This window comes from Maniola hyperantus, chromosome 9, assembly GCF_902806685.2.
Source record: "Maniola hyperantus chromosome 9, iAphHyp1.2, whole genome shotgun sequence".
Lineage (NCBI taxonomy): Eukaryota > Metazoa > Arthropoda > Insecta > Lepidoptera > Nymphalidae > Maniola > Maniola hyperantus.
Window position 1 is genome coordinate 13,131,994 of NC_048544.1, and position 18,077 is coordinate 13,150,070.

An 18,077-nucleotide genomic window follows, 5' to 3' on the forward strand; every position below is an offset into this window, starting at 1 on the left:
CCCGTTAGTGGTGCAATTTTAATGTTTCGCCATTGAAAGGGTCGATGACCCGTGAACTCGTATAAACGGGAGTTATAAATGGTTATAATGAGCCAACGCTTAAAAGCTGCGGCCGCACCTGCGCGTCATGAACACGGGAAACTGTCTGAATTTCCGCGCTGGACAGCCAAGCTAATCCGTTGCGCAAAAAATGAGCCAGCTATTCTGTCACCCAGATGAGGCTATTAATCGCGGTGAAATGTCTTGTAAAAAAAATTTAGCACTAAGACTCCATGGCCCCAGGGTCTCCACGGCAAACGGAACAAAAATGTACTTAACTCTCGATAACAGAGGCATACTTGCGCCGCTGGCCGTTTTCAGCCATTTCTGTTGCGGCTCCCGGTCTTGATGCTGTCTTGATCGTATCGTTTAGAGAGCCATGCCTGAATAGCATACATGAGCTCCTTTGGCAAGAGAGTCCGTGGATTTCAAAATCAACTTCTTTTCCACACGGACATCTGTGCTGATGGCACAGTGGTGTTCCCAATCTGAGACCTAGAGCTACACGAAAGTTTCATTATCTAAAAGTGTGCGAAGATTTTTTGATGGCAAGGCATGAAGCCAATAACCAGATTCTTTTGCGGATAATGCTAGAAGCCTGGCATGATCTCGGTCACTTGTAAGATTTTGAAGCAAATTCCAATGTCTGACACATTGGAATTTGCTTCTTGAACCAATGGTAAATCCCAAAGTTTTTGGTACGTTCCTTCGTGATCTGATCTTTCAACTCTCTAGGGTTCTGTGGCATAGGTCAATGATACTGAATTTGATTTGAGAATTTGAGAGCCAAGCTCTCTTATACTATGTACAGAGGACAGAAAAGCCGGAAGAGCTACACTGGAAATTTTCCTCACGCTGATGCTACCGTACTTGACCGGTAAAGTAGCTTGGTTCCAAGAGGCGCATCAAAAGTTTTTAGAATTTGTTCTAGTGTGCTTTTAAGGGTGGCAAACATGTTATCGAGTAGTCCAAGAAATTTCCAAATTTGGCTCGCGCGAAGGATAAATTAATTAATTGATTAACATTAATTGAAAAATGTCGTTAGTTGTGGGAGACGAGCGCTGCGCGTCTAACGTTCCCGCTTCCTAGTCGCTTTGAACGCGCAGGTTTGGATGATGCTTTATGCTTAGGTACTTGTTACTCGCCCGCTGTATTCTCGCTATTAAACAGGTTAAAAATGTAGGATGTATAGGTACTTTCTTAATATTACCAAATCTTTTTTGTAAGTCGTAGGTTGGAAGTAGGTTGCACATTATTTCCTCACGTAGGTTCTGTAAACCTTTGCTAAGCTCATGTGACTCCTACTGGGAAAAAAATAGCTTATTTTTAGTCATTATGCTACCTCGTCGCGCGTCGGTGTTCCCATAAAACATGACATTCTTCGCCCTGCAAGCTTTGCTGTATCCGCCCCTGCATATAAAAAGAAAAGCTTATTTTTCTATTTTATTCAAGAACTGTGTACTTTAAAAAATTGAGGTTTAAACGTCTCTATCGCGTATAGACTAAGAGCCAGCTCGTGCGAGGACCTTCGTTATTTTATGAAAGCTGAAAGTTTCTCTGCGTATGATCCCCAACACAGGGAGGAACGATCAGCGAAAATGAAGTTTGGATCATAGTGGCTTTGGGAGATAACAGGTAATAAAGGTGTAAAAAAATCTTAATTCAAAGTATAAAGTCTAATTTTTCAATATTTTTTCGGAGTAGTATTAGAAATCACGTCATGCATTGCCAGACATTTAGGGCAACCCCTTGCAAGACACCCTTAAAGTTTAAAAGTTTAAGTCTTGCAGGGAGTTGCCACGACACTTGTGTCTGGCAATGACTATAATTCGACGCAAGAGTTTTTACACCGTTATTACCTTATATGTCCCAAAGCCACCACGATCCAAACTTCATAGTCGCTAATCGCTCCTCTCTGTGTTGAGGACAATATTATGTAGAGAAACTTTCAGTTTTTATAAAATAACGAAGGTCTGGCACGCGCTGGCTCTCCCTAGTAGCTCATACCTATTTCATTTTTCACTGTGATCATATGAAGATAGGTGGGTACTGGGTAGGTATTCGTAAAGTTAACAACAAGTATCGCTCTTTCGTGAAACCAGACCAGGCTAAGGGCAGGACTCCACCAAAGTCAAATTTTCTGAAGATCAAACAAAAGTTGATAATTTTCAAGAGAAACAAATAAACAGTAACCTCGAGAAAACAGTCTGTGAAAGTCGAATTCTGAAAAATAAACATTTCAATAATGATTGATCGTCGGCCAATATCAGGGACTGGAGGGACAGACCCAAGGTGAATGAATTGTAATGCAAACAGTCTGAGCGATTTATCATAATTCGGAAGCTTTTTGTTTTGGGTTGATGACAATAATTTTATATTAACACAGGTGTTCTGTCTGGGCTAAGATGTATTAGGGTCTCGGACTGTAGAAATAAAATGACGTGATTTTTTGTATACTTAGCTGTAGTTTATGAGGCTAGAATTCATTATTACCTACTTAAAGAGAATAAATTGAAAAAAATCTATTATTACCTAACGTCACGCTGTAGGTAAGCATGGAAATATGTATTAATCTTCTCTATATCTCTATCTATAATATAAAAATGAATCACTAAATGTGTTGCTCATCGCAAATCTCGAAAACAGCTGAACCGATTTCGCTAATTCTTTTTTATAATATTCCTTGAAGTACGAGGATGGTTCTTACGGAGAGAAAAGTTTAAAAAATTTGAATCGACTGTTAGGCGGAACGAAGTTCGCCAGGGCAGCTAGTAATATTATAAAATATGTGAAAGTGTGGATATCTGGATGTTTGTTATTGAGTAAATCTACTGGACGGATTTGGCTGAAATTTGGAATGAAGATAGGTTATACCCTATATTTACACATAGGCTACTTTTAATCCCGAAAAATCAAAGAGCTCCCACGGAATTTTTAAAAACCTAATTCCACGCGCACGAAGTCGCGGACATCAGCTAGTTTATCATAATTCGGAAGCTTTTTGGGTTGGTTTGATGACAATTTTATATTAACGCAGGTGTTCTGTCTTGACTAAGATGTATCAAGCAATAGCCAATAGGGTCTTTGGACTGTAGTAATGAAATGATGTGATATTTGGAAATAATAAATTTCCAAATTGCCTCTGCCGGAAATCGAACCCGGGACTTCCTGCTTATAAAATCTACGCTAAGGAGATAGTCAAAACATGTAAATGTTTGTTTACACGTACTGCACTCGTTAGTTACACCACTCAGACTATCCACGTTTGGTTTCCCGCAGAAATAGCCCGTGACTCACCGAACGCATTAAAAAGCCTGCAACTGTCGAGTGAGAGATCGTTACTGGCGGTTAAATGTTGAGGAAAACGCCGGAGTCAAAAGCTGCTCTCAAAATTGCAATAAAATAATGCGCTTTTGATTTTTGTTTATAAAGCGCATCCAACATTTTAGTCCCAACTTGCAATATAGTGGCGCAATAGAAAAATATATCTTCATATTAGTTTGGGTGCCTTAAAAAATAGGTAGGTATATCTTCATATTATGGGTGCTTTGGCACTATACATCGTATAAAATACGCGGAACTGAATAATATAGGTAGGTACCTTAGTTTTAAGCTACCACTAGGCCAAAACTTTAACCAGTGTGTTCTTCCCGTCCACACCTATGGTTACGTAGTACTATATATTCTGTGCTATGGTGCTGAAACGTGGACACTGGCAAACGGCCTTGTTCACTAATTCAAAGTCGCTCAGCGAGCTATGGAACGAGCTACGTTAGGAGTTTCCCTGAGGGATAAGATCCGAAATGAGGTGATCCGCAGGAGAACCAAAGACATAGCCCAAACTATTAGTAAGCTGAAGTGGCAGTGGGCAGGTCATGTCTGTCGTAGAGGCGACACGATGGCCGTTGGAGCCGAAAAGTCCTTGAGTGGAGACCGCGTTTATGCAAACGTAGTGTGGGACGACCTCTAGCATGTAGGACCGACGATATGAAGAGGCTGGCGGGAAGTGGCTGGATGAGGAAGGCTGAGGGCTGGGTGTGGTGGCGCTCTTTAGGGAAGGGCTATGTCCAACAGTGGATGTCCACAGGCTGATGATGATTATGACTTGGCCAATACGAACCATGACTCATGTATTGTCTAAAACTATACTAAGTACATTATAATATAGGTATTTTAAAGTAAATGCAACTTTTTCCTCTCCCTAGGCCCAGGGGTCATTAAACCAGTGCACATATTTCGGGACAAGGACGCTAGGCGTATTATTTCGAGATACGGTAACCGTCTCGGAAATGGGACGTGCCTAACTTCGCAGTCCGTAAACTGTCTGCAGCTAGCCCTACTAACGTCTGCCGCGGGGGATTTACTGGGGGTTTGACCGACACTAATAACTTAGTTCAGTTTGCAACTGCAGTGGCATTTCACACGGATTAATTCATAAAAATTGCAAAATTATCAACCGATAGACGTCAACTACTGGACATAAATCTCTGTTCCGGCTTTCGTTCTCTCTTTCGTCTCTCAGACGGAATCTCTAATTTTTTATTAAAAAAATTAGGTATTCTTCGGTATACGGGATCAAATTTTGTATCGATTTTACTCCATAACTCCGTCAAAGAACTGATTTTCACAGTTCTTTTCTTTATACAAAGGTTATACTATCATGTTGATACCATGTAAGTTTGATGCAGATTTGATGAACAGTTTCGGAAATAGAGGGTGGAACTCCTCAACGGGTAGGTAACAGCAAATCGATCGCAATAAGTATAACAGCTTTGTAAAAAGTTGACTCTTAACCATAATACATAGCATATAGCATACAATGCATTACTTCCCTACTTAGTAATAGGTTCGATTCTGGATAAAAAAAATGGTTCGCACCTTTTCTTGCTGCAATTCAACACGGGTTTCGTTAGTATTCAGAACATTTCAAGAAGAATCACTACCAGGAAGTTTCCACGGGATTTTAAAAACCTAAATCCACGCGTACGAAGTCGGTGGCATCAGCTAGTTATAATAATGTTATATGAAAGGTCTTTACAGACCTACCTACTTGTGGCCTGCATTATATTTAGGCCAGCTGTAGTTTCGAAGCTGGCTAAACAATTAACTGCCGTGAAGATGACTGCCTTATAAACTGCAACAGCTCCTAACTAAAGATTTCAATTTATTTACCCAGCAAGTCGGTTTATTTAAATCGGAAACAGCTATTTGGATACAGCTAAGGCTGTTTTCGATTTAATTCTTTCTGTTCTTATCATATCATTTTTAGGGAACTTGTGATATGATGTGATCAGTGTCTCGGTTGTGGTTTAGTAAAAGGTGCAGTGTGACGATCACAATCACCTCTGATTGGATGACACTCACTCACTATTGGCTACAATGCATTGTTGCAAGAAGAATACCATGCATTGTTGTTGATGCAGGTGTTCCGGAATCGACCTACATTGTAGGTTGATTCTGGAGGTCCTACAGTGTCGGCGGACGATAAAGGCGAACTAGGCGACTGCCTAGGGCACTCGAATCTGAGGGGGCGGTATGACGAGGATCAGGGACGGTTATCTAATGATCTTAGCGTGTTAGCGCAAGCTAACTGGTAATATCCCAGAAAAGATTTCAGGCTCGCTTCGAAGTGAAGTACCCACCTATGTATATGCATAATGCCCTTGCATGTGCATTGTGCACAGCCCATGGAGGAGCCTATTGTGCCTCTACTGCACGTATCTATTTATCACTACCCATCTCTACCACACGAGTAGATGCTCTAACCACATCATCACTACCCATCCCGAACCATACTATAAATGCGAAAGTGTGTTTGTTGCTGTATTGGTTTGTCCTCCAATCACGCCGCAACGGAGCAACGGATCGGCGTGATTTTTTGCATGGATATAGGTAAAGATCTGGAGAGTAGCATAGGCTACTTTTTATCCCGGAAAATCACAAATTTCCCACGGGATTTAAAAAGCCTAAACCACGCAAACAAAGTAGCTGGCATCAGCTGGTTATAAGTCCTGCAAATTGCTAATGCGTGTGGCCGCCATTTTAGTAACGTCAGCACTAGACTGAAGTTTCGAGCTGATGGTAAGTATATTTTTATTTCGGCTGACGTCAAAATGACGTCATTGCGATGTTAATGAGACATGGTTCCAGCGCAATAGCAATTTGCGAGACTTATACCTATGTTTGAAAATGTTGCCAGTAATCACAACGTAATAAAGCACGTGTCGCTTTGACCTGAAAATAAACCTCAGACTGCAAATGTCAAGGGCCCAATAAAACAGGTACAATTAGGCACAGATAAAATAATTGCTATTCCACTGAAATTGTTAAATCAATTATTTTGTTCTGTGCCACAAGAAATAATTGCTTAAGGTTATAGGTATATCTTTAGTTATAATCTACTCAATTATAGGTCTTTGCAGTCTACATCTCTACTAAGTACAGTACGCAGCAGAAAGTAATGTACATCGGCATGATATGGATCCGAGACTTGGTCGCTAACTATTGGCCTCATAAGAAAGCTCAGAGTCACTCAGCGGGCGATGGAGAGTGCCATGCTTGGAGTTTCTCTACGTGATCAAATCAGAAATGAGGAGATCCGTAGGAGAACTAGAGTAACCGACATAGCTCAACGGGTTGCGAAGTTGAAGTGGCAATGGGCAGGGCACATAGTTCGGAAAACCGATAGACTTTGGGGTCCGAAGGTGCTGGAATAGCGACCTTGCACCGAAAGGCGCAGCGTTGGAAGACTCCCCACTAGGTAGACGGACGGACGGAATGTCAGGTGGCCACCTGACATTCCCATTTGCTCACCTGACAGTTCTCCATGGTGTGTGAAGTCTGCCAATCTGGAATCAGCCAAAGTGTGTGATACCAAACCCCTTCTCATTCTGAGAGGAGCCCCGTACTCAATAGTGAGCCGGTGATGGATAATGATGAAATACGGTATTTGACAACTAGTCAAATCAGTAACTTTTTAAACGCGCACTTAGTATGCGATTTTAACCGACTTCCAAAAAGGAGGTGGTTCTCAATTCGGACCGTTTTTTTTTCGACTTTTTTTTTCATGTGTGTACACCGATTTTTTCCAGGTTTTTAGACAGATTTGCAAAATTTTTGTTTAATCAATAGATGATGTTAACGTGGTGGTCCCATTTAAATTTCTGGATCCAACTCCTCAATCCTGATGCTGCAGGGTTACTGGCTGCCTAAGCTATCAAGATTCAGGAAGTGTTCATAGTGAATTAATGTTGTAAGTAGGTGCCAAGCAACGACTTTATGCTTCCTCTTTATCCTCAAACCTGATGATGTAGGTACAGCACTCCTAAACTATAGTGATTCAGGAACTGCGGATGATGCAATATTATTTTTGGTGCCAAGCATAGACTACACCATTGAACTTCGGATCCCAACTCCTCAATGCTGATGCTGCAAGGTATAAGGTGTGAGAAATAATTTATTTTTGATGTACCTACCTAGTCAAATACCCAATTAAATAAATAAGAAATTTTCATTTAAGTGTACTGAGTCCGATTACGTGAATACTGAATCAGCGTCTACGATTTAGGGCACAGAAGTTACAACATTACTAATAGTGCTACATTCAGTCTGGAAATGTTTGTAAACTAGCTACACCTAAATCCTATCGGCTTTGTAGAAGATCTCTATAGGTATTCTTACTACATACCTACCTACCTATTACCTAATATTATCTATGCTTGAATAAAAAAAAGGTGAGGTATAAAGTCTTTGCTTTGTAAAATCCGCATTTTTCTATTTACCTATTGTAGACTGAGTAAAAAAGCTAGACTAAAGTACTGTGTAACCGCGTATGAGATAGCGATAGCACGACGTAACGATGAATAACACGACAATTACCATTGTTTAGTAGTCAATATTTGTATTAACCGATCAACAATATTTGTATTAAACGTTTTTATGTGAAAACAAATAAATAACTAATGAGAAATACAATGACGCCACGAATTGTCAAAGTTTGTTTTGCAACTAAAGTTGTGTTCCTTGAAAAAAATCGGTTACACGATAAGGGACAAAAAAAATTAGGTTAGCTGCGTCTCTGTTTATCATATTAGTAACTTTATCTGTGCTCTCTTTTTAGTGTGAATGAGAAAGCAAACTTTCCTTTGTCTAGATTTTTTACTCTGTCTACGTTTGCTTACCTCTTGACACTTCTAAAATCTAAACTTTATGGTTTCACCATCATTTTTTGAACGGATCTTTTTGAACGGATTTTTCTCGCAATTTTTATTCAAAGCAGAATCGTCCTCTAAACTATTCTAAAATCTCTATGTTTTACTTACCTATTATTTTTAACCGACTTGAAAAAAGAAGGAGGTTCTCAATTCGTCGGAATCTTTTTTATTTTTTTATATATGTTCAAACAATGTTATTATAGAAACTATATTAGTTTTTGTATACAAATGTATTAGACAATAAATTAAATTATTTTTTAGTCCTTATCCCACGCTATTCTTTATCACGCTTCTGTCATCCGTCAACGCGTTTTACTCAATTATAATAATTATCCTCTTTCACGCAATCCATCAATCTCTTCATCTCTTCCTCTGTTCCCCTCAAGTTCCCCTTCACGCGTATATTTTAATGACGTCACAATAATATATTCTAGTAAATTATGAAAACAGTGTGAAAATTTTCCAGAGAGTAAAATCATTATTTTTACAACGGCAATATTCGTCTTACATTACAAAAGTTTCATTGGAAAAGTACCCACCTATAAATATTTTCCCTACCAAATGAAGCTAAGACCGTACTAACGCACTTTAAATTCAATTTTACGGTTATACCTAACGTGAATCTATTTATTCGATAGCGGTTCTCCCCACCAAAGTAGGCTCCCGATCGTTCTATTTTCAACCGAATTTGAATTTCGTATCCCCATTCGGTCACCGTTTTTGTACTAAATATTCAATCACACTGTTCTGTTTTATTTAGCAGATGGTAAACAGTTACATGTAACATGGATTACGCGAGAATACTGCTATAAAATGCCGACCTGGTTTTGGTTAAAAGATTTTTTTATTGAAAAAGTTACATTAGCATTTATTCGCGCAAAACATGAGCCAGCTCTTTGGCTAAACCCACCTGAGAAATATCTCGTAAAAGAACTTTGTAAGTTCTTACATACCTATCTACTGATTACTTGTCAGTAACCGCACCATCGCAGGATCTCAAAGACGGATGAAACACATAATTATTATGTAACTTTCGATGAGAGAGATACATGCATCGCTTACCGAATTGAACTTTTTCAGCGCCCAGTTTTGATCAGACCAATAATAATTAATGTGACCAGTAGCGCGGATTTGATCCGACGAACAATGCATCAGGCTACGTCCCCGAGGTCTCTTTACTTCCTATTGGCCAGCAAATCTCATCTTTTCAATGTTGCCTCCTTCCCTTATGGCAATGTGGCCGAAGTGATCGAGGATCCTCTGAAGACAGGTGGTTGACTGCCAGAAAACTCCAAAAAAACAATCATCTCTATAGGTAACTGTAGCTACGATCGTATTTTGAATGGAATTTTTTTACAAAAGATAAATCAACAAATACAAATTGTATGAACCCTTTAAATTATGATACAACAGAATAAATCAGAATAAATCAGAATGTATTCGGGGCGAGACATCTCGAAAATATATTTTTCACGGGCTTTCAAAACTGGAATTATGGAACGGTGTGCCGCGCGCGCCGTTTTGCCTCTTTCCGATTTGAAATTCTATTGACCGTTACCCGTCGACGGTAAAAACAAACCTATTTACATGTTGAGGTGATCGTATAGTTCGAATAATCTATATTTTCTTAGCTCAAACGGTAAAGTTATCACAGGCTTTAAAAAGGGTAGGAGATGTAGACCTTACAATGCACTTGCATTGTGGTCTACATCTTCTGAGGATGCTCCGGTGTCGGGGCGAAACGTGCGTCGAGTGTGTTTTGGGATTTGTGTGGTGCTGCGTGGTGGTGGTGCGGGTGCGTATTGCTTGCCTGGTAGCTGCTTTTTCCTGCATGGTTCGCAGTGGGAGGGTGGGCGGTGCATTTCGCATGCTGCATGTTGCATCATACAGATTCGACCATTTCAGCGGATTATAGCAAATTAGGCTTTTGGTTCATTGTATATCATGGACTTCCGCAAAATAACGCCTGCTTCTATACAGCAAATTAATTGTATACAAGGTACTTTTGTTTCGGCTCTTTTCATAGTTTCCACGTTTCTCTAAATGATTTTGATGATGAAAAAATAATAATATAAATTAGGTTTTAGTTTTCACGACTTTTTAATGTGTTCTTATTGAAAGATCTGTAGGTAAGTGGATAATCAATTCAAATACAACGTAAAAGGGAAAGCAAAATAAGTATCTAGGGAATAGTAATGTATTTTCCAAACTCCCTGTGGCGATAAAGAAAATTTCGTATTCTCAATGGAAAGTCTCAGATATCTTTCAATAAATTAAGAAACCAACCTTGAGGCTATATAAAAATTGAATTCACGTGTAAGTGAAGTCATTTGGAGCGCGCGTGTAATAGGGTAGGTAACATATTACATGGACAGCACGAGTAACTTTAATTGACACTTTTCCTATTGAAAAACCTTTTTTTTAAATTCCTTACCAATAAGTAGCTACTCATGTATAGGTACTGTCACAGTTGTTATGTTTGAGGGTTCAGTATCGAAATGGTCAAAAAGAAAGAGTTCCCTTTTTACCCGACTGCGGCAAAGCCAAAGGAAGGGTTATGATTTTGACAGTCTACGTATGTAGGTTTGTATTTATGAGTGTTCCACTGTAGCGGCTAAGCTACTGTGCCGATTTTGATGACTGATAATATTGTGTCTATGGTCGGTGACATAGGAACAGCAGTTGGTTAAAAATTGATCTGACGGATGTTACATCCAAAAAAGTGGTGGGGTTATCCAATTTTTTTTGCTATTGTATCGAGTGGGACGTCAAATGAAAGAAAAAAATACTGAGTTCATAAATATAAATATAGTAGGTATATACTATTAAAATAAACCAAGAATCAGAAACCCAATTTTACTATATTTCAATTCAATGTTTATTAAGAGGATCGGGTTTTAGTTTTGAATTTTATTTACTGATTTTTGTTTATTTTTAAGCCCCTTAGTACATTATGATAAAAAGTGATAAAAAATATTATTCCTCCCTTATGTCCGAAGTAAGCAAAACGAAAAATCTCAGTTAATTAGAGATGATACCTACTCGAAATTAGAAGCTTATGTAAACTTTACAGAACAAATAAAACAAAATCTCCTTACGACTTAGCACAGTTTTTTAGACAATATGAACTATTAAGAAAATCGAATTATTAAATCAACATAGGAACATACTTAATAGGTAAAAATTTTGACTAATACATATACATTTAACGGTTTTTTTGGTTTAATTCCTTCACTACCTACTTTTATTATTTATCTATATTCAACGGGGGCACCAAAATCGTTTATGTTATTATTTAGGTCCTTATAATAATTTTCACTACGCTCATCACTGTCGTAGTTCTCTTCATCAGATACTGATTTTCCGTAACTGTCCTGGACGTATAATGATGCTTGTGGATAAAACCGTACACCACCGAGCCAATGTGGCTTGAACGCCTCATAAACACCGTATTGGCTCCTCTTCACATCAACTACACGAGCATCATCTGAGCTTTCATCCGAATAACCACCTTGCGCATGATTCCTTTCACTAGATTTATAATCATCTTCTTCATCATCATCATCGTCTTCTTTTTCATCATCAAAATCTTCTTCACTTTGAGATTCTACTCCATTGTTATTATAATCATCATCACTTACCGCATTATTGCTTGTATAATGATAGACGTTAGAACTAGATTGCATCACTTGTTTTGTATTTCCTTTATACACAGTTTTAGTTATAGAATTATCATCATCACTCGTATCTTCTGAGCTGTCATTCGCATCTTCCAATCCTTGATTTATATTTGCTTTATTTGATATATCCAACTTAGGTTGTGAAGTGTCCATATTTGGTACTGTTTGTATAGTTACAACAGCATCGTATGGGGTTCCTGGGTTACCCATGAATATAAAAACGGCATATTTGTACCCAGGTCCTCCTTGAATTATACTTGCTTTGAGGTCTGTGCCAAAGTCGATTCCAGTTACTCTGACATGTCCAATCGTATCACCTTCACCGACAGCAGGGTACCGTACTGCTAGTGATCCTCCTGGAATCGACAGTCGAATCTGTTGCGTATTGAATTTCCCGATTTCTTCATTCCCAACATCAAGTAAAAATACGTACGGATACTTTTGAAACGGGTTGGCGAAAATAACTGGTAATAATGAGATGAGGAATAGATGTAACATCTCGGCGGCAAGCTTTGCGAGATTGATAGGTCATGGTACAATAATCACTTATATAACTGACCATTTCATGGTTGGAGTATTCCTGTTTTTGCTTGCCCTTGCTCTTCGTGACACTCCAATGCCGAATGATCTTTTGATGTTCTTCACGTCTTGTATATTGATACTGGATGATTACGTAAAACTTCCTTGTTATTATTGGAACAATTTTCAGATCCGATTAAGACTTCATTTCCTTCAGTGATCATTAGGTATTTAATCTTTCAAAAAGGTTCAAATTTTGCAACCCAAAACACCTCATCCAAAATCTGTATAAAGCGTAACGTAGAGGAAAGCTTTTTGTCTTCGAGAAATTTTTATCCGACAATGCCCACTGTGCGTTTTTAGTTGATAAGTAGCGGTGTAAGTATGATTTAACGCAGACTTTATTAACATATAATATACAGGGTGTAACCAGAACGCTAGCAAAAACGAAGACAGGTTATAGTACTGATGTTTACCACATAATAATATTATGGTGTATGATACTACAAAAAAAAACGCGAAAAAAAATTTAAAAAGAATCATATATTTTATAAAAGTTTACGATATATTGCAAATAAAACATCTGACTGACACTAGAGGTCAACGATCGTTGCGTAAGTAGGCCACTCGGAGTGAATGCTGCGTCGCAGGTGGGGCATTGACCCGAGTTTTGCGCGCAATACATTGCGGGTTTGCATATATGATAGGCGTTATACCTACCTACTTAGTAAGTATTAAATAGTTAATATACTTATTATAATGGAAATAATCATAAAAGGTTTGGTCTGTAGTCAAATAAAGAGATTAATTGGATATTTACAACTTTATTGTTTAACAGTTCACATAATGATTACAATTTACATTGTGTAGAAGTTATATAATTGAGAATTAAAGTTATTAATCGTAATATCACACTCATAATATTATATATGCTTATTATATATATAGGTACCTATTTATATTTACGAAGAATCGAGATTGCGTAAGCTTTTATCAAGATAGCAAGAATAACATGTAATTTTTTTTTATAATAAGAAATAATAATTAAATTTTATTATATCTCGAATGCCTGCTTAACTATTAAATACTTAAGTACTTTAGTACTTAAGATGTACTCATCTTAATTAAATAAATATTTAATATCACCATAATAAAGTTGATATTCTTATTGCATGATATCGCAACGAATTAAAATTAAATAATTAAAAACTAAGTAGATAAGTACTAGATAAGTAGATACGAATATACCTAGGTAGGTACCAATTCGTTTTTATAATATTGTCTTTTGAATATTCTCTATTTCTAAAATGTTACGAATTACAATTACCTACACATTACTATTATATGATATAATATGTATAATAATAATAATAATTACATTTCAAGCACCAAAATCACATCACGCAATTTTATTATTTTTTTGTCTAAGCTACGTAGATAAGGTATTAAGAGTTTTAGCTGTGCTAACTGAATGTTAAAGGTACAGCATTTTTATAAAAATAAATCAAAACTCTATGGAAAATCTCTTTCTATAAATATAGCTAAATAAACTCTTCTTTTTAGCGGGCAATTTCATAGCAGTTTGTTAAAAAATTAATATCATTTTAATATCTTTGAATTTTGTTTAGAGTAAGTATCCTAAGTTAGAGAAGATAACCTCATAAAATAGATGTTTTTATTGATGCATCTACTAATACTATGGATCTAAGCGCTTAATTGACGAATTACTATATTATTTTTATGCGTATTAAACATAATAATAATATAGGTAACTACATAAGCACAGAACAATATTATGTAGGTACATAGTTTGGCTCGCAAGGCGGAATTTAAAAAACTTTTAGAGCAATTACATATAACAGACATCTTGCTAAATTAATATAGACAGGCGTCGAAACCAACTACCTTATTAGGAGCTTCCGACACGGTCAAGCGGCTTGACGTGAGCTTGATGCGTCCGTCAAGCGGCTTGATCAAGCAAACGCCACTTTTCCCATTCTCGAACGTCATCGCATCAACCACGCGTCCAGCACGTAAATGCTTGACTCCAGCTGCCAGCATCAAGCATAGGTACTTTGTAAACGGTCAAAATGCTTGACTCAAGAAAAAATCTACGTGCTGGTCGTCAAGCCGCTTGACCGTATCGGAAGCTCTTTATAAATACGGACTTGTATAGACATAATTAGATACCGCAAACGTACTTGTGTGAACCCAGACCCATTTTATTTTCATTCCCCTGTCAATACCTACTATCATTCCTCTTTCGAATTTATACGAAAAATCGTAACTACCTCTCTCGTGTCGGAAGTCGTGTCGGCTCGCTGATGCGTGGCGATTGAAACTCGGGTAGGAAAATGTGAGTCGGACTCGCACACAAAGAGATCCGTACCATCGTAGTATAAAAAAATCTCAGACCAGTATAATAAAAAATTATCGCACCAACAACTATACAACACTGCATTAATGACGGACAGTGCCATCTTGATGTAAAAATCTAGTAAGTAAACATAGTCGTGAACACAATTTTTTTTTGTGATGTAGGTAACCACAAAATATTCACGGATTCACGGTTTTCGGATTTTTTCTTTTACTTGTGCTAAAATGACATTGTTACTTGCCAAATTTCATGATTCTAGATCAACGGGAAGTACCCCATAATAGGTCTTGATTCCCTTGAACGAAGAGGTTTCCAGGCAACGTGCGAGAAAATTTTCATAGATGGCGCTGAAAACTTCCACCACTAAAGATAAAAAATAATAATACCTAACTTAGTATATCTATATCATCTATATCATCTATGCTTTAAATTTTTAAATTTAAATCGGATGCGAAATTAATTAATTACTTTTATTATAGTTCACAGATTTTGTGGGGAAGAAACGTAAGGAAAATTGCAGTGCACGTTAGCTCTTACTCTTTATCTACGTCATTGATTGACACGACCTAAACATTAAAGTATAGATCATATAGATATAGGTATTATTTTTCATATTTAGTGGTTGTAAAATTCAGCGTCATCTATGAAAATTTTCTCGAACGTTGCCCGGAAACCTCCTCATTGACAGACACCACAGACCCAACGAAGTGATCCTATAAGGGTTCCTTTTTTTCCTGATATTGAGGTACGGAACCCTAAAAATAGGTCCAATTGGTTTTCATACTGCATTTAAAGAACATGCGACATCTAGCTATTACCAAGTCCGTGATTTTAAGTCTCTACTTTGCAGGTTCTCTTTGCTTTCCCAGATTCGGATCTGTTACCGATTATCGTAGAAAAGTTCGCACTTGTTTGTTCTGACTGCTTAAAGACGATTCTGCTCTGTCTGCTTGGAGAATCATATTATCCAACTTACTCATCTGAGAAGTAACTTGCTTCCTATGGTCAATCACAGCCGCTTTTCCTAATAAAGAACTATTTTGTACCTCCATTTTTTCTAAGTCCGCTAAAGCGGCGTTGATATCGCCGCCATTTTGTTTAATTTTTCCCGGGTGCGGCGTCATTTCATTGTCATCGGGTCCAAGGCCCGTGTTTATAAAACCTACATCGTGGTTGTTTGGTGGTACATAGTCTTTGTCGTAATTCGTTTGTCCAATGTAGCTGGGTTCAGTGGAGTACGACAAATTGTCCTTTGCAGCTAATTTTATGCGAAAAAAGTTCGTGACGGTTCCGCAGACGCCCTGAAAATATTAACATAATAAATAGGACAAGGTGAGGGACCGACCATGGATGGGTGACCGACTTATGGCCTTTTCCGTGGCCTTTTCATTTTCTCCGTGCCTCAGAGAACATGTAACAGTTGGTAACAGCAATCTCGCAGTCATCCGATCCGAATCCGTGAAAATGCGGACATAAAAAATATCTACGAGATACTTCATAAAGCTACTATACAAAACAAAAAGGAACGTATTTGCTCGGACTCGGATCGAATGAGTGCGTAACCGCCCTAAGGCGTCGGTTCCGGTTATTATCACTAACACCTGAAACTGAAAATTAACCTAAGAGTGGAAAAATCGAAGGAGCGGGTCCTGGGAACCCACTGCATCATTATCCCAAGAAAACTCCTACTAAGGATTAATGTAAAGGGGTCACGACCTACAGCAATGAGGAATAAAAATATAAAGAGACAAGGGTTTTAACAGGGTAACTTTAGATTTACTCTAATAGGCGTTTTTCTAAATTTAAAATCGCTTATAATTAGACTTAGAGATGTGCTATTCTAAAAACACACTTAAATGACACGTCTAACTGAAAATTGAATTTGGCAGCAGGATATAAAATTGAATACCAATTTTTTTTTTAATTTCTAACCCTAAATAATCACCTACTTATCCTATTTTTAACTTACCTTGATACGGTTGAGCTTTGTTTGTGTGGAAGTCAGTATTGTATTTAATTCCGATAACGCTCCACTTGTTGCCTTTAAATCATCGTTCAACATTGCAGTATTCTGGAAAATATATAAAAAATGACGTCACAATAAATACTAACGAAACTAAAATCACACTGTTTTCCAGTTTTTTTTATTCGCCAGGTTTTTTTTTAAATTGAATAACCATGACATTAAAAAATACCTCTGTAGTCTTAATATCCACTTCCTCAAATTCCACAATGTCCAAGTGTTTATGTTTTGACAAGAATTCCTCCTTATCTGGCTTAGGCTGCCCAAATAATTCAGCTCTCATGCAAGCGTCCTCGTAAGCTTTTAACGCCATTATTATGCGTTTTTAATATTGTATCACCAGAAAAACATTTATGTAATAGAACTTGCCCCTAAGCGAAATAGTTAGGTCTTTATTAAACACATTTTAAAATTGGCAGTGTTAGGGCGTCTCTACTGCGCTAGACTAAAAGTATTGATTTTCTTAACATAACGTATTATAATGCGTAAAAAATGACTCCTCATGCGCCATTTTAACTTTGTGTCCAATTTCGCGTCAAAAGTACGATTTTAGTCCTTATTTAAATGGCAAACCGTATTCTTGACATGGCAGTTGACCAACAGAGTTAAAATGGCGCGTGAAAAATTATTTTGTACGGACTATACGAAATTCTTACCAAGTACCTATTACTGAACATACCTCACATACCTACTGTACGAGTACGTACAAAAAAGTACCTTACAATAATATGAAATAAACTTAGTATGAAATAAAACAAAGAAGTAATAAACAATCACTACCTACCCATAATATTATAAATGCGAAAGTGTCCTTGTTTATTGGTTTGTCCTTCAATCACGTCGCACCGGAGCAACGGATCGACGTGATTTTTCGCAGAGTGACATAGGCTACTTTTTAACCCGGAAAATCAAAGAGTTCCCACGGGATTTTTAAAAACCTAAATCCACGCGTACGAAGTCGCGGGCATCAGATAGTAACTAATACCAACAAGACGTGAATGTATTTGAAAATATTAGTAGTTTTTTAAAATTACCGCTGGATGTGCAGGCTGGATGTGAGTACAAAGTGTTGCCGTGCTTTTATACCGGTTTAAAACCGGTAACTATCGTAATGAAATGATGATATTGATGGGCCTTAAATCTTATTTCCACAGAGTAGTTTATACTTAGATACACCATACATATGTCATGTTAGCTGTAGGGCGATTGTCTAAAACCTGCATCAA

The 18,077-nt window shown here is 37.6% G+C and overlaps 2 protein-coding genes across 2 annotated transcripts in view; both read right to left on the reverse strand.

Moving 5' to 3' along the window:
• Positions 1 to 18,077, reverse strand: part of LOC117985277 (terpene synthase-like) — a 383,491-nt gene that overhangs the window by 326,168 nt on the left and 39,246 nt on the right. The window lies entirely within an intron of this gene.
• On the reverse strand, positions 13,355 to 17,299 carry LOC117985478 (uncharacterized). Its single transcript, XM_034972209.2, has 3 exons — positions 17,024 to 17,299; positions 16,798 to 16,899; positions 13,355 to 16,129 (listed from the first exon to the last, which is right to left on the reverse strand). Exons 1-3 carry the CDS (start codon positions 17,162 to 17,164, stop codon positions 15,716 to 15,718), a joined length of 657 nt encoding a protein of 218 aa, XP_034828100.1. The 5' UTR covers positions 17,165 to 17,299; the 3' UTR covers positions 13,355 to 15,715.